The following is a 21721-nucleotide window of genomic DNA, read 5'->3' as shown; positions in this document are numbered from 1 at the left end:
GGGCTTTCCTGGCGGAGACTCAGCCGTAGGCAACCACGCGGCGCGTCGGAATCCCAGGGCTGGCACTCCAGTCTTCCCCGTGGGAGGCACGTCCTCCCCCCCACCCCCCCAGCTAGGCAGGCCGCCCGCCCGGGTCCAGCTCCCTTTCTGGCTGGGATTCGGGGCCCTCTTCCCGCCCCGCCCCGGGCTCATTTGCATAGGGACGCGCGCGGCGCCGGCGAGCGGGAGGGCGGGCGCGGCCGGGAAGGCGGCGCGCGCGCGCGCCCTGACAGCTCGGCCTTGCTCGCTCACTCGCTCGTCCCCGGCTTCCGAGCACAGCATGGCGGTCAAGGTGACTCCCAACTCTCTGCTGCTGCCTTTATTGCATAAGAGCCATTCCGGGGACCTTGCCTCCAGCCCTTCACCTCCTACCATTTCCTTCGTTGCCTGGTCTTTAGATAGCGTATCCTGGGGCTCCAGCTTTCGGGTGGGAGAGCTGTGTGGGGCTTGGACCCGAGGGAGAGGATGCCCGGCTGGGGGAGGGGAAGGAGGAGGGATTATGAGTTGGAGGGGCTTCGGAGGACCACAGGTTGGTGAAGGAAGAGTAGTGTCCTGCTCTAGGTGCATGGGATTGTGAGCCCGGACTTGGAGGGCATCAGAAAGGGAGTAGGAGGAAGTGGCATGTAAAGCCGGGGATACCTAAGGCATCTCTGTATTGCAGTGGGGGAGGGGGTGAGTAATTGAGTAATTTGGGGCTTTAGTGGGGCCGGGGGCAGTGGTTGGCATTTGTGCTGCAGGTGGCAGGATGTCGAAAGTATTTGGAAACGTTGTCGCAGCTTTCATATTTTAGGTTGGATGGGGAAAGGGAGGAGATAATTATTTTCTGGATTGCTTTACGTGGGGAAGAAAGGCTGCTAGGCCAGGCGATTAATTTGGGTGTTTCAACTTTCCTGTTGCTCTATTCTTGCTGGCCTCTTGATTGGGAGGTGGGTTGTTGCTATTGTTTTGCTAGTGGATGTGGAGTAAAGTAAGAGATTGATCCTCCCTGCCTTCCCTTTCCAGTTAGGAGGAAATGTGGGAGATTTGCTATATATTAAGCTCTTCACACCTGTACTTACCCCCTGTAGTCACAGATTGCCAAATTTGACAGGTGTTATCAGTATTGGTACTTTTGGTTTGTTTTAAACTAATGCCCTTATAAAAGATAAGAGCATTGATTGTTAGCGTCTGAGACCTCTAATCTGAAGAGATTATGTGGTTTCTAGTAAAGCATTAACTGGCTTTTTTTTGTTTGTTTGTTTACAGGTGCAAACAACCAAGCGAGGTGATCCTCATGAGTTAAGAAACATATTCCTACAGGTAATTGGCTTATGTAGCATGATCTTTTATTGGGACAAAAACCGTTGTAAATTTCGTGCTTTTCAGGCCTCAAATTTCAGTATTTTTCTATTTTCATTCATTTTGAAAAACATGGATAGACAAACATAGCTTATAATATTTTATTTAACGTTTGAATAAAGATTTCTTTTACTAAAGTTTGATAAAATACTTTCCCCATAATATTTTTTTAACATGACTTAAAGTATGTCAAGAAGAACACTGAAAAGAATTTCTGACTTCCCTTAAGCACTATGATCAAAATTATATTTCAAAATGTATTGACACTCTTGTGTAATTACTAGGTATGGTGACTAAATTTCTTTCTTGAAAGTTGCAAGTTTATAGTTTTTCTCCTTATAAGTATTTATTTATGTTATTTGTTGCAGAGATAAGAATATTATAGTTATTGTTAATTGTGTGTGTCTTTTCTCCCTCTGCTTATTTATAGTCATCAGCTTTTGAGGTTTTGTTACAAAATGTTACTGTCTACAGTTCTTGCAAGGATCCACCTTCTGCTAAGTTTTTAAGATCAGCAACTTGGCTGTAGACTTAAAAAGTTGGCTTACTTTTTTGTTTTGCTTTCTTTTCTTAAATTTCAGAAGTTCCTCAGGCAGGAAGTTGTACTTAAGAAATAGATGAAAAGGGAGACAAGCTAAGGTGTTCCACCAGATATGGTGTTTTTCTCTGAAATATTCTTCTGAAAACTTTCTATTCTGGACCTGGGTTCTTATATAGAAACTTTGACCTTGGGCCCTGCTGGATATTTGTTTCCTCTGTAAAATGAGAGGTGATCTCCAAGGTTCCTTCCAACTCTAAAAGTCTATGATTCTATATTAGGAACAGATTCTAACATATGCTGATCAGCCTGGAATAGATGACATTTTTATCTGAGGCATGGATTGCTTAAGCTATTGTTGGGGAGGAGGCTGCATAGATGACCATGCATATGTGTAGTTCATGAAAAAGAACTAGCAAAAATTGGAATCTTAAATTTTATAAAATCTGATACAGGGAAGTATCATTTCCAGAACATAAGTAATTGTAATAGAAATGATCTGTTTATGGCTTGAAACCTTTATTCCTCATAAGTGTTCTTGAAAATAGCGGAAAAAAATGTCAGTATTAACTGCAGCGTATGATTATACTTAGTTGTTTTGTGAAAAGTTTGTGTGATATTGTTAATTTTTTCTAGATTAAGTAGGCATGGAAGAAATCAGTTGAAATGATGTATGATGTCATGAAGGTGTCAGAAACACTGGGTTCAATTCCCAGTCCTCCCTCTGATTGTTGTACCTGTAGGCTACCTGTCTGGCCTTCCTGGGCTTCACCCTCTTATTTGGGACTCAGAGGGATGTCGGAAAATGGGGATTGAGGTCCTTTCAGAAAGCCTTAAAAATCCTGTGGAGGGGCCCCTGGGTGGCACAGTCAGTTAAGCGTTGGACTCTTGATTTTGGCTCACGTCTGATCTCAGGGTCGTGAGATCAAGCCCCATTATCAGACTCTGCTTCCCATGGGGAGTCTTGCTTGAGTTTCTCTCCCTCTTCTCTGCCCCTACCCTCTGCTCCCTCTTTCTCTAACATAAATAAATCTTACCAAAAAATCTTGCGGAAAAAAATTCTATGATTCTGCATGGATTTGGTTTTTTGGGGGAGGGAGGATAGAAATATATGGAGAGAGCTGGCACTATGCCTAGCTTTTTTTTTTTTTTTTTAAAGATTTTATTTATTTATTTGACAGATGGAGATCATAGAGAAGCAGGCAGAGAGAGAGGAGGAAGCAGGCTTCCTGCTGAGCAGAGAGCCCAATGCGGGGCTCGATCCCAGGACCCTGGGATCATGACCTGAGCTGAAGGCAGAGGCTTTAACCCACCGAGCCACCCAGGCGCCCCTATGCCTAGCTTTTTGACAACTTTTAAATCTTATCATTATCTTTATTTTTTTTAAAGATTTTTATTTTATTTTTTATTTTTTTAAGATTTTTTTTTAATTTATTTGACAGACAGAGATCACAAGTAGGCAGAGAGGCAGGCAGATAGAGAGAGGAGGAAGCAGGCTCCCTGCCGAGCAGAGAGCTCGATGCGGGGCTCCATCCCAAAACCCTGGGATCATGACCTGAGCCGAAGGCAGGGGCTCTAACCCACTGAGCCACCTAGGCGCCCCAAGATTTTTATTTTTAGGTAATATCTATACCCAGTGTGGGCCTTGGACTTACAACCTGGAGATCAAAAATCCTTGAGGTCAAAAATCGCATGCTCTACTAACTGGGCTGGCCAGGCACTCCCTTATCATTATCTTTTTACACATTATTTTGGATGAGGACCATATTTTATTTTTATATTGAAAAATTGGGGAATTCATAACAGTACATTTAGCACTAGTTATAAGGCATTGGCCCAAGAATTATTGATAGATAAGAGATCATATTTACCTTCAGCAACTAGAAGAGTATACTGTAGTTAGTTGAGCCAATTAGAGGACAGTTACCAAGTAAGATAGCAGATTTTTTTATTCCTTTCTCAAGTACTTCAAACTATAGTTACTTTAAGCTATAGGACATTGTTTAGAAACAGTTTTATTTTAGAAGCATGTGGTTTATTAGTATTTTAGAGATAATAGACAAAAATACTAACTACGTATTTTTTTAAAGATTTTTTATTTATGTATTTGACAGAAATCACAAGTAGGCAGAAGTAGACAGAGGCAGGCAGAGAGAGAGGGAGAAGTAGACTCCCTGCTGAGCAGAGAGCCTGAGATCCGAGATGCGGGGCTCGATCCCAGGACCCTGGGATCATAACCTGAGCTGAAGGCAGAGGCTTAACCCACTGAGCCACCCAGGCTCCCCTAACTACATATTTCTTTAGCATTTACTAAGGATCGTTTGCTGTGTGCTGTGTGTGCAGTTGTATTTAGTTTAGCAGTAGATACCAGTTGAATAATCAAAGGAGAGGACTGAGCATAGATGTGAACGGTAATGGACATGGGACTAGCTCCTCCCTCAGACCCAGTCAATCTCTAACAGGTTGTGGTCGAGGGAGTCAAGAATAATGAAGTCAAATGCATAGACTCTGGTAGAGCAATCAATTTGGCTTACTTGGATCAAAGTGGCTGTAATAATAATGACAATGGCTAACTTTTATTGATCATTCTGTGCTGTACTGGGCAATGGCCTAATGTGTTAAGGGTACTGTATTAATTTTCATAACAGCCCTAGGAGGTAGGGTTAGAGTCCCTGTTAAATAGAGGAAGTTAAACGACTTGGTTAATGTCCTTTAGTCCTTAAGTGGTGGAGGCTGGATTCCAATCAAACTGCAGAATGTATACTCTTATCCATTACACTAAATCACTTGTGGGGTCTCAAAATGGGGGGCAGATAATATTTTGAAAGCTAGAGGTATATGAGGGGCTAGTGGCAGCTGTGTTTGTAAAGTTAAAGGAAAAAAAACCTGGTTACTTAGGTGATGAAAAAAAAGTGCCTTTACACTGTAACTACCTAGAACATTTGGCCAATGAGTTTGGATTTGAAACAGTAGGGAGGCACTATGGGTTTCTGAGTGGGCAAATTGAAGTGGTGAATTCTGATAGCTCTTTGTGTATGTTGGATAAAGTGTGGAGAGGTTGGAAGTAGGTAGGGAGATGGGCTAAGAGGCTATTGAAATAATACATGTGGGAGATAATGACCTGGAGTGGCTGATGGCTGGGGAAATAGAAAGGAAGGACAACACCAGGGACTTTGTAAGGGATGAATCCATTGAATTTGGTGTTAAATGTAAAAGTAAGGGAAGGAGTAGTGAATCTGGATAGATATTGATAAGGCATCCATTTTGGGATTTTTTTTTTTTTTTTGTAGGAGCAGTTTAAGTTGGGTTGTTGGCCCAGTATGTTAAATTTGTCAGGTTTGGGGAGTGACAAATTTGTACAGGTGTTAGATAATTCCTTGTGGTGAGGGGATTAAAAATAAAAGAAACAAGACCAGGAATAAGGGGCTGATTTATAAGTCATATCCATAATTGAAGTGGAAAGGAGGAGGAGGAGAACTAGAGAGAATCGTCCCATGGGAATTTAAAGTAGTTTCAAAAAGATACAAAGATTAAAATATAGGTTATTGTTACTAGTATAATTTGGCTTTGGTAGAATTTTGGGGCCACTTGAGTTCAGGATCATTTGAGCTGTTTAAAGACTACAGAGAAGATTTGATTTTGAATTTTGGAATACAATTGAAAGTTGTTTTTTTTTTTTAAATAAAGACTTTATTCATTTGGGATAGAGAGAGAGTGTATGCGCGTGAGTGGAGGAATGGGCAGAGGGAGAGGAGAAGCAGAGTCCGTGCTGAGCAGGGAGCCTGATATGGGGCTCCATCCCAGGACCCAAAGATTTTTGAGCCGAAGGCAGATGCTTAATCATCTGAGTCACCCAGGTGTCCCTAGTTGAAAGCTTTTCTTTGTAAAGTTTGGATTAACTCTCTAATTCACAAATACTCATTTGTTTTTGTCAATAGCAAAATATTCCTCTTTGAAAGTACTTTAATGGAATTATGTGTGCAAGTTTGTGAGAAGGGCTTTATAAAAATAAAGTGCATTATTATTTTGAATATAGGAAAATACGTTTATTTTTTTCTGTGTTCATTACTTCTCAAATTTTGATGAGCTATGTTTTCTATTTTTAAAAAAAGAACAATAATATTCACTAGGATTCTGTTTTCCCTGTCCCCTACAAGTTCATAAAATTGGAGCACAACAAATGAATTCGTATGTGTTAGATTGTGCTATAATTTTACAACCGGTTGTCAAGCTAAGATCTTACTATCACTACCTTTACAATTGTCATTTCTTGATTTATCTCTTCTTTCACCTCTCTCACCCACACACCATCATTGACCCAGTTTCGCTACATCAGAAATATACAGTAGCAAAAGGAGACAATAGAAGCAATGAAGAGGGAGGTAAGGTGAGGATAACAGGAATGTCATAGGCTGTTTATTATAAACTTGACAAACTTCAGAATGAGAAGTTAATCTAGTCTATGCTTTGTGGCCAAGTAGGTTTATAAAAAACTGTTCTAAGTGAATTGTTTGTCAAGGTCTTTTTTTTTTTTTCAGTTGGTAGACTTTTTATTGTTTATTTATCAATGTATTGGTATGGTAAAAGCAACACATTTGAGACTATATCATTATATATGTTAGACTAGAAACATGCTGCAATATAGAACTCAAGTATTATATCAATCCTGTTTTTTTACTCTCTCTCTTTTTTTAAAGATTTTATTTATTTGAGAGAGAGAGAGAGAGAGCAAGGGCACAAGCGGGGGGAGGACCGGAGGGAGGGGAGAGAAACAGATTCCCTGCTGAGCGTGGAGCCTGACATGGGACTCAGGTCCAGGACCCTGAGATCATGACCGGAACTGAAGTCAGATGTTTAACGACTGAGCCACCCAGGTGCCCCATCCTGTTCTTTTTCTCGTTATTACCAATGTAACAATGAAGATCATATTCCATATAAAAATTAGAAAAATTCGTTTTCTTCTGTGTTATTTTAGAGAAGAAATGGAAGAAGATGCTGCTAATGTAAAGCAGTATGATTCTTCCTTAGGGTTTTTATGATAACATATTTTTAATGGAAAGAAATATCCTCTTATTCAATAAACATTTGTTTACATATTACGTATTTATTTTTTGCAGTAACGTGGAGCTGAGAAGGGAATTAAACAGAGCTTTTAGCAGGAGACATTTCCACTTTGTTGGAGTAGGCATCAGGGCTATGTTTTCAAAAGCATGGAATGTGTACTACAAATGATAGCATCTCCTGAGGCTCAGTGTGGAGCGAAAAGGTGCTCTCACATGGTATTTGTGGAAACAAAGACTCTTTGGAAAGCAATCTGGCAATAGTTTAAAATAGAAAGAAGATACCATTTGAACAAACAGTCCTACATTTGGGATATTTATCCCAGAGAAATAAAAATACTCGTAAGAATATGTATGTACAAGGAGTGCCTGGGTGGTTCAGTCAGTTAAGTGAGCCTTCAGCTCAAGTCATGAACACCGGGTCCTGGGATCTAGTCCTGAATCAGGCTCGCTGCTCATCAAGAGTCTGCTTGTTCCTCTCCCTCTGCCCTACCCCTCTGCTTGTGTGCACAAGCTCGTGCTTTCTGTCTTTCTCAAATAAATAAAATCTAAAAAAAAAAAGAGAGAGAATATGTTTACAAGGTTGTTAGTTGCAGCATGGAGTTGTTCCTTGAGGAAAAAAGGTAGGAAACAAGAGAAATGTTATCAAAGGGGTGTGGTAGAAAAATTAGAATAACCATCCCTGGAAAATTATGCAGAACTAAAAAGAATGAGGCCTATATCAGCTGATTTAGAGAGATTTCCAATGTACTATTGAGATAAGAAAGATGTAATTAAGTGTATATAGCATGATTTTAGTTTTCTAAATGCCATTTCATATATGTTGTATGTATATTTACACATATATATACTTATAGAAGAATTAGGGGAGGGGTGTCTGGGTGGCTCAGTCATTAAGTATCTGCCTTCGGCTCAGGTCGTGATCCTGGAGTCCTGGGATTGGTCTCCATGTTCGGTGAGAGGCCTGCTTCTCCCTCTCCCACACCCCCTGCTTGTGTTCCTGTTCTCTCTCTCTCTGTCAAATAAATAAAATTAAAAAAAAATTATTAGGGGAAAATAAAAACAAAGTATTGATGTACATGTATTAGATTTTTACCAAGTGAATAATTTAAAAAGTAAAAATTTAACAGTTCAGAACCTGAAGTTAAAAGAGGACTTCCCAGACTAAATTGGGTTGAGTAAACCCAGTATGAGACACACAGAAGGGGATCTATAGTTTTCTCAGCCATATTGATTAAGAGTTTTCACCAGTTCTTTAGAATGTAGGCATTGAAGACAATAGCCTTTATCTTTAGTATATTAGCATTTGCCATAAACTATACAAAGTTTTCATTAAAAAAAAGTTTAGGCATTAAAGGCATACTCACATCATAGATTTTATCTTTGAGTCAACTGAAGGATTGAAAAATAACTGAAAAGATGAGAAAATTAGTGTTATTAAATGCCATGTTGTGTTCTACTACCCATCAGTATATATATATGTATAAATAAATATATATATATATATATTTTTTTTTTTTAAAGATTTTATTTATTTGACAGAAAGAGATACGCAGAGAGAGGGAACACAAGCAGGGGGGAGCAGGAGAGGGAGAAACAGGCTTCCTGTCGAGCAGGGAGCCTGATGTGGGCCTCTATCCCAGGACCCTGGGATCATGACCTGAGCCGAAGGCAGCTGCTTAACGACTGATGGGCGCCCTCCATCAGTATATTTTTAATTGTCTACCGTGTGCCAGGTTAGGCATTGTGCTAGGTTCTACCTTTATAGATTTTAAAGATTTTTTATTTTTAAAAAATTATTTATTAGAGAGAGAGTAATGAGGGAGAGCCTGAGAGGGGAGAGGGTCAGAGGGAGAAGCAGACTCCCTACTGAGCAGGGAGTCCAATGTGGGACTTGATACCAGGACCCCAGGATCATGACCTGAGCCAAAGGCAGATGCTTAACCAACTGAGCCAATCAGGTGGCCTTAAAGATTTTTTTGAAAACTTATTTGAGAGAGGTGGGGGGAGGGGGGTAGAAAGCAAGCATGAGTCAGAGGGGATGCAGGGTGAAAGGGAGAGACAGACTCCCCACTGAGCAGGGAGCCAGCAGTGGGGCTTCATCTAGGAACCTCTGATAATGACCTGAGCCAAAAGCAGACATTTAACTGACTGAGCCACCCAGGTGCCCCTACCTTTATAGATTTTAGATAAGAGGATTTCAGTGAAGGTAAAACCTCACATTCTAGGTCACGATGAGACAGACAATAGCAAAGCCCACAGACTTGGAAAAAAACAAAAAGCAGCTGCAGAAGGTGACAAGACTAACAAGGAAGTAAACAAAATGATGGAGAAGGCCATCATTTGTCAAGAGGGTGGTCAGTAAAGACCCCTGAGATTGTGTTATTAGAGATGAGACTAAAAGGTGGGTAGAGAGAATTCTGAACAGAGGGCTCTCATGTCTAAAGGCCTAGATGTAGATAAGGGTTTGGTATTTTTGGCAAACAGAAATGAACCAGTGTGCCTGAAGTGTCAGTCAGTGAGGGAGTGAATGGCCAGTAAGAGATGAGGCTGCCGGAGAGCCTTATCATCTGCGGCCTTGTTTGTAGGCCACAGAAAAGAGTTTGGATTTTTCTTTTAAGAGTGTTGTTTGAAACTGCGGAAGATCTTTCACATTGGAAGTGGAATAATTCAATTTACATTTTGAATAGGTCATATTTAAATAGACCATATTGATCTATTATGTAAACTTCCTTATGTGTTTCTTTGCTTTGTTATGGATGACTGCCTTGATTCTTCCAGTTTAATTTCCTCCTGTCCATGGGGGTGTTAGAATATCTTGAGTGAGGCCTCACTGACTCCTTTTCTTTTTCTTTTCTTTCTTTCTTTCTTTTTTTTTTTAAGATTTTATTTATTTATTTGGCAGACAGAGATCACAAGTAGGCAGAGAGGCAGGCAGAGAGAGGGAGGAAGGGAAGCAGGCTCCCTGCTGAGCAGAAGCCCGATGCGGGGCTTGATTTCAGGACTCTGGGATCACGACCGAGCTGAAGGCAGAGGCTTTAACCCACTGAGCTACCCAGGCGCCCCTCACTGACTCCTTTTCATCTAGGAGACCAATAGCTAGGGCCTTCAAGGGCTTTGTAGTCTGACCTGGAGTTGAGCCCTTATTTGATCCCTTTTTGCTGTATGACTGTAGGTATTTACATTAGCTTTGAAGTCTGTTTGCTCATCCGTCTGAGAAGGGGTAACTACACCTAACACATAGGGATGTTAGAAAGATTAACTGAGGTAATTTGTAAATGATGCCTGACACCTGGAGCTTAGTTCCTGGTTCCCTCCCTTTTCTTCTGAGATAAGATGAAGGTTTTTCTTTTCTTTTTTTTTCTTTTTTTTTTTTTTTAAGATTTTATTTATTTATTTATTTGTCAGAGAGCAAGAGAGAGAGAGAGAGCACACAAGCAGGGAGAGAGGCAGGCAGAGGCAGAGAAAGAGAAGCAGGCTCCCTGCTGAGCAAGGAGCCCGATGCGGGACTCGATCCCAGGACCCTGGGGTCATGACCTGAGCCGAAGGCAGCGGCTTAACCCACTGAGCCACCCAGGCGTCCCAAGATGAAGGTTTTTCTTTCCTGAGTAAGATCTGAGTCCCTTGTCTTTCCCAGGCAACTGTGCTGGACCTATAAAGTGATTAAGATGTTAGTATGTGTTTCTGATTATGAACATGTAATCAGCTAATTGCTCACATTCTTGTGACCTGTACCTGAAGATCTTTACAAATCCCCACATTCAGAAATACCACCATAAGAGGTGACTTCTCTCAAGTTTATAGGTTTTGAGAAAGGATAAAGCCATGGTCTGAGATTGAGAGACTGTGGAAGTTGTGTGCAGAGGTTGTTTTTGGAATCTTCACCTGCTCAGTCTGGACCAGAGAAAGAATAATGGTCCAAGTAGGCTTTGAAATACCAAAACACAGACCTAAAAGAGAGACTTATAATACATTCTTTATGTGTGTAACTTAAAAATCATTTCCCTGTTTTGTCCAGCTCTCTTTTACTTAATATTACTGAAGTTACTGAGGCATCATTCACTGAAACCAGTGCCATGGCCACTATTGGGCTTCTAGAACTGTGTGTGCTATTTCTTACTTACTGAATAACTATCATGTCTCAGGCAATATTGTAAGTATTTTATACAAATCTTTATAGTTAATCCCCAAAACAACTCTATAAGGTAGGAACCATTAATATTCCCATTTTCATCGATGAAAAAACTGAGCCCTAGGAGGGTTAAGTAACTTGCTCAAGGTTATACAGTAAGTAGAAGAGACTTGCTTTATGTATTTCAAAGCAACTCGGCTTTTTTAGTTAATATTATTTGGAGATATGAGTACATATGGTACATATAGAATAATCTCATTCTTTTTTGGTCATTTTTTAAAAAGTCTTTTTTAATTATGGAAAATTTTAAATCTATATAAGTTAGAGAAAATAGTATAATGAATTATCATATATCCATCACTCAGCTTCACCAACTCTTATGGCTAACCTTGCTTCCTCTGTATTGCAGCTGCATTGGGTTATTTTGAAGCAATTCCCAGACATTGTATCACTGCATACACAAATACTCTAGTATCTCTAAAGGTGATGACTCTGAAAACCATCAAACCATAATTTGATTATTCTAGGTAAAAATACTCCTTAATAATGTGGATGTCCACTCAGTATTGAAATTTCCCTGATTGTTTCATTTTTTAAAAAATTTGATTTGTGGGCGCCTGGGTGGCTCAGTGGGTTAAAGCCTCTGCCTTCAGCTCAGGCCATGATCTCAGGGTCCTGGGATCGAGGCCCGCATCGGGCTCTCTGCTCAGTGGGGAGCCTGCTTCCCCTTCTCTCTCTGCCTGCCTCTCTGCCTGCTTGTGATCTCTCTCTCTCTCTCTGTCAAATAAATAAATAAAATCTTAAAAAAAAATTTGATTTGTTAAAATCAGGATCCAAGCCATGTTCATATTACATTACATTTGGTTGATCTGTCTCCTAAATCTAATATTTTCTACTCCCTACCACAATAAAGGTCCTTCTTTCTCTGTGGCAAAAATCTTGCTATTTAATCAAGGCTTACCAACATTAAAGCATTCCGTCCCCCTAGGAGCTGCACCTTGATTGTCAAAAACATGATTTACCCAGGCTTCCAAATATATATATGCTCCTTGTATGTTCCCATGGTTACTTAGACCAAGAGATTGAAGTATTATTTTAAGAACAATACAAATTAATTATGCAACTTAATGTGCCCTGAGAAGCATTCTAGTTTGAGTTATTGAGTTCTCTGGGGTCATTATTTTATTTCCAAGGTTTTTGGCCATTTTGAGAGGAAAATTGTTTTGGTAGACCTAGTTTATTATGGTAGCTTCAGTTGATTTCAGTGATTAACAAGGGTCTTGTACCTCCATGCTGTTAGGAATTGCATTGTTTAGTAGATACTGTAGGACTTGATATAATGGATAGTAAAAATACATTTACTGAAGCAAAAAGAAAAAGAAGTGCATAATATTTCATGGAAACAAGCTGAGTTAGAAAGCAGGTGTTTGGAGAACTTTTTTTTGCAAAATCGAATAGAAGGTTTATTTCTACTGTATGTGAAATATGCAATAGAAAATGCTAATTAAAATTAGATGGATGGGACACCTGGGTGACTCAGTTAGTTAAGTGTCTGCCTTTGGCTTGGGTTATGATCCTGGGGTCCTGAGAATGAGTCCTGCATTGGGCTCCTTGCTGACGGGGGAGCCTGCTTCTCCATCTCCCTGCCACTCCCCCTGCTTGTTCTCTCTCTCTTTCAATCTCTGACAGATAAATAAAATCTTTAAAGAAAAATAAATAAATAGGGACGCCTGGGTGGCTCAGTTGGTTAAGCAGCTGCCTTCGGCTCAGGTCATTATCCCAGCGTCCTGGGATCGAGTCCCACATCGGGCTCCTTGCTCAGCAGGGAGCCTGCTTCTCCCTCTGCCTCTGCTTGCCATTCTGTCTGCCTGTGCTTGCTCTCTCTCCCTCTCTCTCTCTGACAAATAAATAAATAAAAAATCTTTAAAAAAAAAATCTTTAAAGAAAAATAAATAAATAGGGACACCTGGGTGGCTCAGTTGTTAAGTGTCTGCCTTTGGCTCAGGTCATGACCCAAGGGTTCTGGGGTTGAGCCCCATATTAGGCTCCCTACTCAGCGGGAAGCCTGCTTCTTCCTCTCCCACTCCTCCTGCTTGTGTTCCTTCTCTCACTGTGTATCTCTCTGTCAAATAAATAAATAAAATGTTTAAATAAATAAAATAAAATTAGATGGATAAAATTGCCTTTTCCTAATGCATGTGTAGCTGGTTTTAGTAAATACCAAAAATTTTTTGCATCACTAACTAAAATCTTTTAAAAAGTGGCCACACATGTTAAAATTATTTTTTTTATTAAAACATTACTGATGACAGATGAATTCCACATTGTGCTGTTGTAACAGGGTTTGTGTGTCAGGCCTGTTGCAGTCTGCCCCTCATGCAGATTGCTCGTGTAGTGAAAGAGCACACATTCTTGACTAAATTTGGCTTCCATTAGGAGTAAGAGCAGTAAAGTTAAGGACAGCAGGAGGATTAACTTTGTATGCTCGGCTCTTCCATCATTCACGTATTCATTTTTCTATATGGGAAATGCTTTATGTGATATCTGTAACTACCAAACTTTGTGACATTGTCATTTGAGAGTTACTTATATTAAAAGGGTATTAAGATCTGAAAATGTCAGTTCATCTTAGTTGGAACAAAGTCATGGAGCAACAGTGTGTTTTGACTCATGTTACGGCCACGAGTTGGATAAGCAGAGATTAAGCTGGCTAGACCAGTTAGGACCGATGTGGTAAACCCAAGAATTGTGGAAGCCAACTCCACAATTTGGTTTGGAGGAAGATGAAGAGTTACAACAATAATTCCTTCATGTTTGGGCAAAAACAGAATAATTAAATAAGCAAGGAGGGAAACCGGGACCCTATGCTTTTCTGTGTTTCTAAACTTTTTAGAAGAACTACAGTATTTCAGTATGCATTAGTTTTACAATTTCCAAGTACTTTGGTGTTCAAGATCTCATTTTTCCCCTTACATCAAGACAGCTATCTTTCTGTTTTATATTAGAGAAGAGGCTCAGAGAAGCTGTGTTTCACTCAAGAAATCACACAGGGGATTAGAACTCATTTTCTGACCCTGGTTTCAGTATCTGTCATGCCACTGTCTCTGAGCTAGTGTGAGAGTAGGAACTATGTTTTTTGTGATCTTGCATCCTTAGTACCACACGTAGGGTCCAGCACACAATTGGTACTTAATAATTGTTTTTTAAGTGGATGCAAAATAACTGGAAGATTTTATGTTAGCAGATTTTTGGTTTAACTAGTAATGCTTCTAAATATATTACCTTGGTTTTGGTGTGCGTACTTAAAAAGAAAATCTTTGATACACTGTATACTTTTGAAAAAGCAACCAGCTTTATAGTTACAGCAGGTCAGAATTTTTCTTTATGGGGTGCCTGGGTGGCTCAGTCCTTAAGCTTCGCCTTCAGCTCAGGTCATGATCTTGGAGTCCTGGGATCAAGCTCCGAATTGGGCTCCCTGCTCAGCGGGAAGCCTGCTTCTCCCTCTCCCACTCCCCCTGCTTCTGTTCCCTCTCTTGTTGTGTCTCTCTCTGTCAAAAGAATAAATAAAATCCTTAAAACATTTTTTTTCTTTGTAATCTCTGTAAAGTCTTTTAGACATATAAAATATCAAAGGATCTATTTGTCTTTGAACTTAAGCCATTTTAAACAGGCAATTTGATTCATTTAGACTATTTGGGTTTTTTACTCATTTGTGTCATTGAATTTTAAGTTAACCTTCTTTTCCTCCTTACTCAGTAGAAATTTAGGATTTTGTGAAAATTCTTTGTAAAGTCTGCTTTGTAGTAACCTGTGATATAGGTTAAAATTTGGTAAATTGTTAAAGGAGTTACTACTGTCTGACTTACTTTCAGTCAAGTGATACCTTGATATGTTGATCCGTTGGCCTGGTAGGCAAAACATTTCTAGATAACATCATCTCATTTGGAGCTAGAGGTAGTTCAGTGTAAGTACAATAGTGTAAGTATGTGTATCTATATGTGAAACCCTAACATCTTTTATCAGCAATAAATATTCTAATCTTTCATTAGGGTCCATTTTATTTCTCAGTCTTCAGAATGTCAAAACTTTTTCAAGCACATGTGAAATAAATGTAAATTTAAATATTTCTGGAAATGTCAAATCTATGTGCGCTTTTACATTCAAATACTTAAGTTGGATTTGGAAAAAGTTTAATAAAGAAATAAGTCACCTATTTTGTTTGGATGATGTCAGCCACTTCTTGTCAATGTCTTTCATGTGTCCTTGAATTCCTGCCCAAGAAGGATTTACAACTGCTTAAGAGACATCTTTGAAATGGCAAGTGATTAACTCTAAAGTTATTTGGAGTGTGGATACAGTATTTGGTCAATTTCATTTAAAGAAATTTTGGTTCACTCTTTGAAATGACAGTAACAAAATGGAAATGATGAAATGAGTAAGTTAGTTGTCTTATTAAATTTTTAGCATAACTGTTAGCTTGGGAGACCCAAAACTTTGTTTTACATTGCTTTTTATTGTTTTTAGTGTAAATAATGCAAGTCATTTCGGTTAGCAGAGAGAAGTCTTAATACGGCCTCTTAAAAGTTTTCTGACTTCTAGCCTTTTGTGTTACTCAAGGCCATGTTTACTTTGTTTAAAACATTATTATCCAGTCAATTAAAATAAACATTGAAAGTAATGGAGTTGTTTAAAATAAATGGGTCATTCTTATTTTAAAAGTATTTTAAAATATACTTTTGGTTTAAATATATCACCTGTTTTTAAGGTATCTGCTTTTCTTTGTTAACATAATACCTAACATGTTTTAGCATCTTGACTGACTGTGGGTAGATTCTAGTCAGTTCTATACTCCCTCTTCTGTTCTGTCTGTTCAGGCAAACAGACTCACTGACATTGCCAAGTAATTGTCTCTAATTTAATGAGCTAATTAGTTAACTGTCTCCTGCAAAAGTCAAGTACTGACTCCTTTTGGATGAGAAGACTTGTTTTTTTTCCCCCCTCTGAGCTATACACTTTATCTTTCAGTTCAAATCAAGTTAAAATAGACTAGGAGAGTTGGGGAAAACACTAGCAAAATACCTCAGGGTAAGTGATTCTCTGGCATCATTTATAACCCCAGATACTGGCAAAGCCTGTTCCAGTACTTGTCAACAAAAGCATTTGTTTTCCTTGTTGGCGGCTGTGTCCTTGATTTCTGCTAAGGCTGCTCTATTTCCTCATAAAATCAAGAATGTTGTGAAATCCTGGTGATTCTGTAAGTACAGTATACTTTCTGTGTGCGTGTGTGTGTGTTCTGTGTGTAGTGGTGGTAATCCTGGCAGACAAATTCAGGTACTACTTTTAGATATGAGATACCTATGTGGCAAAAAGAAATGGAGAATTAGTTGCCACATTTTGTTAATACTAACTCTGAAATGTTTTCATACTCTTTTTTTGAAAACTGACATCTGATTAAGGAAAGCAAGCAGCTCTCAAACAGTTGTAGAAAGAACAAAGATCTCCATAACCCATCTCTAGTATCTTTTTTTATTTTGCATCTCATGTTAGTTCTTCCTTCTTTTACATTTTCCATAGGACTCATACCTGGGATTCCTTGTCAAAGGACGTGAGCATTCATATAGTTCTTTATATATGATAGGTATATGTATATATGTATTGCTGAATCGCTTTTCAAAATGAATTGGGGAAAAAGCAAGATGTACAGAACAGTATCAATAGTTATCATTTGTGTAAAAAGAAATAGGTAAGAATATTCATGCGTATTTGCATATGTATATATTAGCATGTATATGCATATATCTCATATATGTATAATCATTTATGCATAAAACATCTGGAAGGATATACAAGAAATTGATTGCCTCTGGAGTGGGGTATTGAGTGACTAGGGACCAAGGTGTTAGGAAGACTTTTCACTGTATACCATTTTGTACCTTTTGAATTTTGAACTGTAACATTATGAAAATCATTTAGGAATGCCTGGGTGGCTCAGTCGGTTAAGTAGATGCCTTTGGCTCAGGTCATGATCCCAGGGTCCTGGGATTGACTTTCGTGTCAGCTCCTTACTCAGTGGGAAGCCTGCTTCTCTTTCTGCCTCTCCCTGCCACTAACTGACTGCTTGTGCTCTCTCTCTCTCTGTGACAAATAAATAATTAAAATCTAAAAAAATTTTTTTAAAGAAAATCATTTTAAAAAAGCCATTAGCAAGGGGTGAAAGTACCCATTTTTTTCTTATTTCCACTCCCACCCGCTTGGTTCAGGCTTCATCCTCTTTCACCCGGATCTTCAGTAACGGACACTTGGTCTCCCTGCCCCCAGTCAGTTTCTGTGCTCTCCAGACCATCTTTTCCATTGCCACTAGAGAGAGCACAGGTTAAATCACAGCTCTGTCCTCTAAAATTTTAGTGTCATCCCATGCCCCACAGAATGGAGGTCAGACTATTCAGCTTAGCATTCAAAGTTTTCTATCATCTGGTCTCAAACTGCTTTTTTGGTCTCACCTTCTGCATGTAAATGAATCCTATAGTACATTTTCCATACCATTGTTTGGCACTCATATTCTAGTGAGTTGTTGACTTGTCAATGTCCTTAAATTCTATCTTTAGATTTCCTTGTGTTGATTCCTCTTTTCAGTTGCAGTAGTCTTCCTGACATTGTGCCTCTCCCCACTCCTGCCTATCCTATTCTTAACTCCGTGGTTTTCTGATTTTGGTAAAACATGTCAGATTTTGAAGAACATTGAAGAACAAAGAGCAAAAGAAGTAGTTGATGGGAATTGGTGGAATCCACTCACTATTATGTAGTAGAAAAACATGACTTTATTTTGAGGTGATATTTGTTAGGTGTTTTTGGTAGTACAAGCTGGTAAAAACATGTCTACCTTGGACTACTTCTTGCACAGGCTAACAAAGCATTGGCTGTGATAGCCTCTGTGGTGTGTTTCAGAATATGACAAAAGAAACATTTTTTATTTAATTCTTTCCTTGTTGAAAGAGCTGGTTGCTTGGTTTAGTCAGAATCACAAATGAGAATATTTGAAACACTTAACCAAAAAGCAAACCAATAGTCCTTTGCTTTGATCCTTTCCATCCCTGTCTTGTTTCCCAGAAGCAACCACTTCTCTTAGCTATTTATTTTGGTATTTCCCTTCATGTTTCTATATTGCTATTTCTAGACAGTACTGACTTCCCATGATAGTAGTTGAAGACTTCCTTATACTATGTCCTCCTTCCTTCTCCCTCCATTCCTCTCAGTATGTTTATCATTGTAATTAATACTTGTATCTATATTGTTATGACTATAAATACTATTTATTTTGAGCCAAGTCATGTATTATATTTACTTTTTTTTTTTAAGATTATTTATTTATTTGACAGAGAGAGACACAGTGAGAGAAGGAACATAAGCAGGAGAAGTGGGAGAGGGGAGGAACAGGCTACCTGCTGAGCATGGAGTCAGACGTGGGGCTCGATCCCTAGACCCTGAGATCATGATCTGAGCCAAAGGCAGACACTTAACAACTGAGCCACCTAGGCACCCCTACTTCCTGTTTTTATACAACAAAAATACCTTTTCATAATTTACTTTCTCATAGAGTTAAAAATTACCTAACTTTTTATTTACTTAGCAATTTGTGTACCTAATACCAATCCATTAATTTAACAAATATTTACTGAATGCCTACTGTGTGCCATTATTCTTGGTGCTTGGGATGCAACAGTGAACAGACAATCTATACAAACTAGACAAAGAAAAAAACTAGAACTAGACAAAGATTCCTTCCTTTGTTGGGAGATAAGCAAGAAACATAATAAAGACATAAAGTACATAGTATGTACTTTATCACAAAGTGATAGGTGCCAAGGGGAAAAGAAGAGCAACATAAGGGGAACTGGGAATATTAGTGCAGGCATGGGTTATAACACTAAATAGGGTGATAAGAGTAGATCTCGTTGAGAAGATGACATTTGAACAAAGATTAATACTCCTCCCAATGTTATTTTCCATATAGCCAAATGCCTTGGGTAATTTAACACTCCATTTTTCCTGGTGGCTTTCCTTCTTGGAGTCCTTTGTCTGCTCCCTGCCAGGACCATGGACTCTAGAGGCCTGCAGCACAGTTCTTGTCCGGGTATTTCTCTTGGCCACTTTCCTGGGTTGGATCAGCTGATTCCTGGATCCTACATCTTCCTCTGACTTGGTTCATGCTTCTTTTTGATGGAGTAAATGCTTCTATAGCTTCTTGAGAAGGTACACGATGGGAGAAAGAAGTATTGAGAACATGGATATCTCAAAGTACTTTTATTTTTATTCACTTATTTTTTTAAAGGTTTATCCATTTTAGAGATGCATGAGCAAGGGGAGGGACAGAGGAGAGGGAGAGAAGCAGCCTGCCTGCTGAGTACCGAGCTTGCCATAGGACTTGATCTCATGACCCTGAGACCATGACCTGAGCTGAAACCTAGAGTCAGATGCCCAACCGAGTAAGCCCAGCTAAGTAAGGCACCCCTCAAAGTACTGTTAACCTACTCTTACAACTGATTGAAAGTTTGGCTCAGTTTAGAAATCTAGGCTGGAACTCCTTTATCTTAGAATTTTCAAGGTCTTACTGCACTGTCTTTAAGCTGTCAGTGTTTCTGTTGAGGAATCATTGATGCTTGTGATTCATAATTCTTTATAAGTGACCTTTTTTTTTTTTTTTGGTCTCTGAAAACTTTCAGGATTTTCTCTTTATTCTGGTATTCTGTAATTTTATGATGATGGACCAGGTCCTGGCATGGGTTTTTTTGTTTTGTTTTGTTTTGTTTTGTTTTTTTGGCACTTAGTTTGGCAATTTAGTGAGTGTTTGTATTCTTCAATTCTGGGAAATTTTCTGATATTACTGCTTTGATATTTGATTGAAGTAGCTAAATTGGTCAGCTGCAACCCAAAAGAGGAGAACTTTGGTTCTTTATGTTTGATCATGCCATAGTATATAAAACCCTTAAAATAATGAGGTATTTATTTGATAGGCAGGTATTATTTTTTTCTTTATAAAAATTAATCACATAAAAGAAGAATATTTTTGTTTCTTTTTTTCAGCTATTGGAACATAGAACAAATACCTATGATGGAAGGTCTTCTTTGTCATGCTCTTCTCATTCATTTTAATTTCTAAGGTTTAGTAGTTTGTCCTGCACCCCTCCACCCTCCACCTCCCGCCCCCAGCTCCTTGCTGTTGGGGTGGAAAGCCTTTAGGAGTCTGCAGGTGTCATCTTCTCACTCTCAGGTCTTGGTCACCTCGGCTGCCCTTTCACCTTTCTTCGTCTTTCTCATATTTCTTCTCAAGTATTATATGTTCTGATGAAAAAAAGGGCACATAACAAAATTCACCATTTTAACCTTTTTAAAGTTTGCAGTGCAGTATTGTTTAGTATATTTACAGTGTTGTGTGGCCATTGCCGCCATCTAATTCCAGGACATTTTCATTGCCCCCCCCAAAGAAACCCCATATATGTTTAAGCAGTTACTCTCATTTCTCCCTCCTTCCAGTTCCTGGCAACCATGCCTCTGCTTTCTGTCACTGTGGATTTGCCTATTGTGGACATTTCATTTGTAAAAAGGATCATACAGTCTGTGGCCTTTTGTGTTTGGCTTCTTTAACTTACAATGTTTTCAAGGTTTGCCCATGTTATAGCATGTATCAGTACTTTGCCAATGCTCTTAAATCAGCCTCTGAGTATTTTTCACTATCCAGAGAAAAGTCCTGCATTTGTTATCTTTATTATGATTTTGATACTGGCCTTTAATTTACCTTTTCACAGAACATTTTTTTTGGCTACAAGGTGATGTTAAATAATTTTAATTTTTAAGTATACATTATTTATTTTTTAGTATGCCAGTACTGAGGTCGATGGAGAACATTACATGACCCCAGAAGACTTTGTGCAGCGTTATCTTGGACTGTATAATGATCCAAATAGCAATCCGAAGATTGTGCAGCTCTTGGCAGGAGTAGCTGATCAAACCAAGGATGGGTAAGAACCTTTATACATTTTTTGAAAATGAATGTTCTGCAATATCTTACTAAAAAATAGTAAACCCTAAGGTTGCCTATGACCATCTGGAATTTATAAACTGTATCTTTTTCTTAGAAGTTTATAAAAAGTGTCACTTGCTGCCATTATCAAGGATTTGGCATAACTAGCATTTTTTTCTTATGTGTGTTTTTTTTTAAACTGTATTTTATATTGAATCTGAACAAAATGGTTTTCAGATAACTAAGTGTATTTCTTTCATTCATACAAAATATATTGAATACCTACTATGTTTTAGACAATGTTCTAAGGCCTAGAATTACACCAGTGAGCAAACTGATAAATGCAAAAGCAACATACAAATTTAAAAGTAAACTAGAGCATGTTAGGTTACAAGTGCTACGAAGAAGAATAAATCAGGGAAGAATTTAGAGGGTGGTATTTATTCGTCTGTCTACTCATTTATTTGACAACCATTTATTGAAAACACCATTAGCCAGGCCCTGTCGTGCCTTAGTAATATAAGCATAAATAAAATGGGGTTCTTGGTCTTAAGAAGAAACTCATGGCCTAGTGAGAAAGAGGGTACATAAACAAA

The 21721-nt window shown here is 38.8% G+C and overlaps 1 protein-coding gene across 2 annotated transcripts in view; it reads left to right on the top strand.

Annotated features, from left to right (window-relative positions):
- Window positions 1-258: 258 nt before the first annotated feature.
- LOC111145265 (solute carrier family 25 member 12) overlaps window positions 259-21721 on the top strand; it is a 104443-nt gene continuing 82980 nt past the window's right edge. Inside the window, exons 1-3 of one of the 2 annotated variants that reach the window (XM_022500075.1) lie at window positions 259-331; window positions 1285-1338; window positions 20981-21123. In XM_022500075.1, the coding sequence (XP_022355783.1) occupies window positions 320-331; window positions 1285-1338; window positions 20981-21123 (209 nt within the window). In that variant the 5' untranslated portion in view covers window positions 259-319. Of the gene's footprint in view, window positions 332-1284; window positions 1339-19324; window positions 19358-20980; window positions 21124-21721 lie in introns of those variants that run through there. The other variant, XM_022500083.1, reaches the window with a different exon arrangement.

Source organism: Enhydra lutris, unplaced genomic scaffold, assembly GCF_002288905.1.
Source record: "Enhydra lutris kenyoni isolate GAN:26980312 unplaced genomic scaffold, ASM228890v2 scaffoldscaffold1, whole genome shotgun sequence".
Taxonomy (NCBI): domain Eukaryota; kingdom Metazoa; phylum Chordata; class Mammalia; order Carnivora; family Mustelidae; genus Enhydra; species Enhydra lutris.
The sequence above is the reverse complement of the archived record's forward strand: the minus strand, read 5'-3'. Positions and strand labels throughout refer to the sequence as shown.